This window comes from Orycteropus afer, unplaced genomic scaffold, assembly GCF_000298275.1.
Source record: "Orycteropus afer afer isolate SDZICR_OR568_19922 unplaced genomic scaffold, OryAfe1.0 scaffold00279, whole genome shotgun sequence".
NCBI lineage: Eukaryota > Metazoa > Chordata > Mammalia > Tubulidentata > Orycteropodidae > Orycteropus > Orycteropus afer.
In genome coordinates, this window is record NW_006921866.1 from 2,923,205 (window position 1) to 2,928,349 (window position 5,145).

Below are 5,145 nucleotides of genomic sequence, written 5' to 3' on the forward strand. Positions count from 1 at the left end.
AATGAATTTACTTTCGGAAGCCTGTAATTAGTCTGTTTGTTCCTTTTTTGGGTTAAAAATGCATCAATGCTTAACTTCCAGCCCCATGTCATAGTACATTGTGCAGCAGAGAGAAGGCCAGATGTTGTAGAAAATCAGCCAGATGCTGCTTCTCAACTTAATGTGGATGCTTCTGGGAATTTAGCAAAGGAAGCAGGTAATGATGACTTTATAAAATCCTCAAAAAATATTAAATAATCAAATTATTAAAGATTAGTTTTTTAGATTATGAGTGTATATACATTTATATATATAAAATGAAGAGTAAACCTTTCTAAATTGCTTTAAACAGTAATATCAAGTAATAATTTAATAGATTGATTTCTTTTTGTTTTTGTGTCTCTCTTTATAGCTACAATTGGAGCATTTCTAATCTACATTAGCTCAGATTACGTATTTGATGGAACAAGTCCGCCTTATAGAGAGGAAGATACAGCAAATCCCCTAAATTTGTATGGCAAAACAAAGTTGGAAGGAGAAAAGGCTGTCTTGGAGAACAATTTAGGTAAGATAAAATATTTTTAGTCTCTGACAGTTGTTGAGGAGTCCTTCTTTTTGGATAGTGTAGGTATTATTTTAATTTAAAAAAATTTCTCAACACAAATCATTGGAGAAAAATGAGAGAATGCATCAAGAAAAAAGAAAAGAATTTTAGTAGTTGTAAAGGATAATTACTTTCTGAGACCTTTCAGACCTTCCAATATGAAATTACACACATACATATTTCTACATAGAAAACAAATCGTTTAGTGCAAATATTTATAATCTACTTTTGAAAATTATAGGCCAATCTATTTTTCCTTGGCTTTAGGTATTGTATGTGTTTTTCTCTTTCTCCTGTGTGTGCGTGTGTGTGTCTGTATACGTGTCATTGCCTTTGAGTTGATTTTGATTCACAGCGACCCTACATGCCAGGATAGAACTGCCCCATGGGATTTCATAAGCTGTAATATTTGCAGGAGCAAATCATCATCAGGTCTTTTCTTCTTGGAATACACTGGTGGATTTGAACTGCTGCCAGTCTTTCAGTTAGCAGCTGTGCACTTAACCATTGTGCCACCAGGGCTCCTTGTGTATATATCCATAACCCATTGCCCTTAAGTCAGATCCGACTCATAGCAACCCCTCCTTGGGTTTCCGAGGTGGTATCACTATGGAAATAGATTGCTCAACCTTCCGTCTGAGGAGTGGATGGTGGGTTTGAACCACCAGCCTTCTGGTTAGCAGTCAGGTGCCTTAGGCACTATGCCACCAGAGCTCCCTGTATGTATGTATGTATGTATGTGTCTGTGTGTGTGTGTGTATATATATATATATATATACATACATACACACCCATATAAATGTATGTGAAGAATGAAAATCTTACAGTGCTACCTCAGGGACGTAAGCACCAAAGCTGCTTATCTATGAAAGCATTTTTTGTGTATGGTATTTTAAAAAAATGTGTATGTGTTATTTTATAGAAGTCCCTTGGTGATGCAGATAATTAATGCTAACCAAAAGGTTGGAGGTTCAAGTCCACCCAGAGGTACCTTCAAAACCTGGCAGGCTGCGTCTAAAATACCAGCCAAACCCTGTCAAGCACAGTTTTACTCTGACATACGTGGGGTCACCATGAGTCGGAATTGACTCAATAATAACTGTTTTTTGCTTTTTAAAAAATTTGTTACATAACCTTTTTCTCCCCACATCTTCACATTTTAAAACATAGCATCAACTCTGGGATATCTTATTTCTGGTAATGTCTGTATAGTATTAATAGATCATCTACACTAACCCTACTGCCTTATACCATACTATCCTTGAGGAAACTCCCCTAATATAAGATCCCATACTAATGGACATTTAGTTTTTGGTTTATTATCTTTTAGGAATCATCTTTGAATACACGCCTGTATACACTTGTCCATTAATTTAATTTTTAAAGAAAATGTTTGTTGACATTTAAGAGTCACTTATCTGAAGACTATGTCCCTGGGTGGTGTACGTGGTTTATGCTTGATTGTAAATGAAAGGTGGTTGGTTCATAGTTAACCAGCACTGCCACAGAAGAAAGGGCTCATGATCTGCTTCCATAAAGATTACGGGGGGGGGGGGGGGGGAGAAAACCCTATGAAGCAGTTCTACTCTGTAACATGGGGTTGATATGAGTCAGAAGTGACCCAGTGGCATTGGGTTCCAAAGACTAAATCAGAGCCAACCCCTCAACAGAGACCTTTGTAAAAGTGAAATACCTCAAAATTCCTTAATCAGTAGTTGTGAGAATAATGAGGTGAACATCACATACCCTTCATATAGTCACCAATTATCAATGTCTTATCACTTTTTTAAAATACAGTTTTTGACTGAATTCGGTAAGAATTAGTTGAATTTTACCCCCAAACCCTTAACCATGTATTGTCTAAGAACAAAGACATTCTTATACATAATAACAGTACAGTTATCACACTCAGAAAGCTTAAGATTAATACAATACTATAATCAAATACATCATTTATATAGGAATTTTCATAATTGTTACAATAATGTCCTTTATTGCTTTTTATCTGTTAATCTGGTATCCAGTGAAGGATCACTCAATGTATTTAGTTGTCATGAGTACTTTTAATGATCATAAAATTAAGAAATTAGATCTCTTGCTGTATAAAAATACCCCAGAATGACAGAAGTCATTTAAAAATATTCGAGATCACATGTATTGAATTGCATTGTCACAGGTGAACTGTTTCATTTTGATGTATTTTTATTAAAGGCACACATTCTACATTAATGTTGTTTAAGTCCACAGACTTTCACATTGTATCAAAACTTAAGAATCAGTCAGCTTTAAAATAGTAATGTGTTTCAATTCAATTTCAGGAGCTGCTGTTCTGAGAATTCCTATTCTCTATGGAGAGGTTGAAAAGCTTGAGGAAAGTGCTGTGACTGTTATGTTTGATAAAGTGCAGTTCAGCAATAAGTCAGCGAACATGGACCACTGGCAGCAGAGGTTTCCCACTCACGTCAAGGACGTTGCCACTGTGTGTCGCCAGTTAGCAGAGAAGAGAATGCTGGTGAGAATTTTTGAAAGCAAGAGTTCTAACTTTGTAAAAAAAAAAAAAAATCCTGTTTGTCTTTTCTATGTGTGAGCTTAGTAGCTATCCATAAATAGCTTAGGCAGCTATTTATGGAATGTAAATGAACAGAAGTTAAGGTATATTTTTAAAAACTAGGAGGAGACTAAACTACAGTTGTTTATATGTAGTAGCATACCTAAGGCACTTGACTGCTAACCAGAAGGCTGGCGGTTCAAACCTACCAGCCACTCCTCGGAAGGAAGATGGGGCAATCTACTTCTGTAGTGATACTGCCTCGGAAACCCAGGGAGGGGTCTCTATGAGTCGGGTCTGACTCGACGGCACATAACAACAACAACAACAACAACATATTAATCAGTCAGCGAGGAAGGGGGACCCTCAATGAGATGGATTGACATAGTGGCTGCAGTGATGGGCTTAGGCATAACAAGAATTTTGAGGGTGGTAATAGGATGAGGGCAGTATTTCGTTCTGTTGAGCATAGGGTTGTTATGAGTCAGCGCTGACACAGTAGCACCTAACAACAACATTAATCAGTATTAAAAATATTATGGTTTTGCCTTTGAATTTATTTCTCAAATACTATAGACTCCATCTTAGTTCTCCAGTGCTGTTATAACAGAAATACCATAGGTAGATGGCTTTAACAAACAGGAATTTGTTCTCTTGCAGTGTAGGAGGTTAGAAGTCTAATTTAGAGTGCCAGCTTTAGGGGCTGGGTGAAGGCCCCTCTACCTTGGGCTTCAACTCTGCTTCTGGTTCCAGGCCCTCTGAAGCTGGAGGCCTCTAACTCACTCAGTTGCTGGTTGTTGAGGTTGACAAACCCAGTATTGACAGGTAAAATGGCACAATCCCAGGATCAGCAGGCAACACAGCAGGCCACTAGTTCAAGTCCAGGAACCATCCCAAGATCAGCAGGCAAGGTGGCAGGCTGCTGGTTCAAGTCCAAAAACTGGAGATGAAAACTCAGCCAAATAGAGGATCCAAAACATGCCAGAAAGCTAGAGACCAGAGTTTCTCCATATATACTGAGAACAAACCACACTCTGAAGGCAGCTGATCACTGCTCACAGCATATTCCACCATGGAGTTGATTATACTTCATCCAGTCTCATCATGGGGAGTAACTACTACATCCAGCTGCCACGCCACTCAAAATCATGGCCCAGCCAAGTTGACACAACCTTAACTGCCACAACCCCACCTGTTGTTTCTTGCAACATGACTGAAAACTCTTACTTTATTCCTTTGCATTGAAAGATAATCACCTACTGATTTTTAAGGAAGTTACTCATTAAAATATATGTAGCACCAAAGAAAAATTTAAGTAGGAATTTTTATTTTTAGTCACTTTAAAGATATATTTTTTTTTTGTATTTGACTAGGAGTTAATTTTAAACATTTGAAAACATTGGTGCTAAATGGTATATATCCCTAAACAGAAAGAGCCTGAATTTGTTTAGAATATTAAAATAGTATAGCCATAATTTTTTAATATTTAAAAATTTATATTTACTTTAAATACATACTATTAAAATATTTAAGAAGGGTACGACTAGCTCATCTTGCAGACTGGTTCTATTAAGATTTGGTTTTTACTTCTTAAGACTTATAAGAAATATTCATTAAGTTGAACTCGCCATAAAAATGTGTAATTAGTATTCCCACGAATTGAATTAAATTTGAGCCATTTTTACTTTTATCTCAACAAAAAACTTAGAATTTATTTCAGATTTTGCTTTTGATGTTCAGCTGGGAATATTTATACAAATGTGATTTTAGATAACTTGATGAGAGCTTTCCAGAAAAGGAGGGGTGAATTTTAGTTTCTAGATCTTTATAATTAGTTTTTTTTTTATTATTATTGTGATTTGGGTGAAGATTCACTGAGCAAATTCACTTTCCGTACAGCAGTTCACATATACTTTGTCTCATGTCATTAACCACAGTTTACCACAATGCAACAGCTCCCCTCCCACTTCCTCCCCACAGTTACCTCTTCCTAGTGTCCATCCTTCCATGGACT

General features: G+C 36.6%; 1 protein-coding gene across 1 annotated transcript in view; it reads left to right on the forward strand.

Moving 5' to 3' along the window:
• MAT2B (methionine adenosyltransferase 2B) overlaps positions 1 to 5,145 on the forward strand; it is a 20,867-nt gene that overhangs the window by 9,431 nt on the left and 6,291 nt on the right. The window contains exons 3-5 of the mRNA XM_007950575.2: positions 82 to 196; positions 392 to 544; positions 2,902 to 3,095. Of these exons, the coding sequence (XP_007948766.1) occupies positions 82 to 196; positions 392 to 544; positions 2,902 to 3,095 (462 nt within the window). The remainder of the gene's footprint in view (positions 1 to 81; positions 197 to 391; positions 545 to 2,901; positions 3,096 to 5,145) is intronic.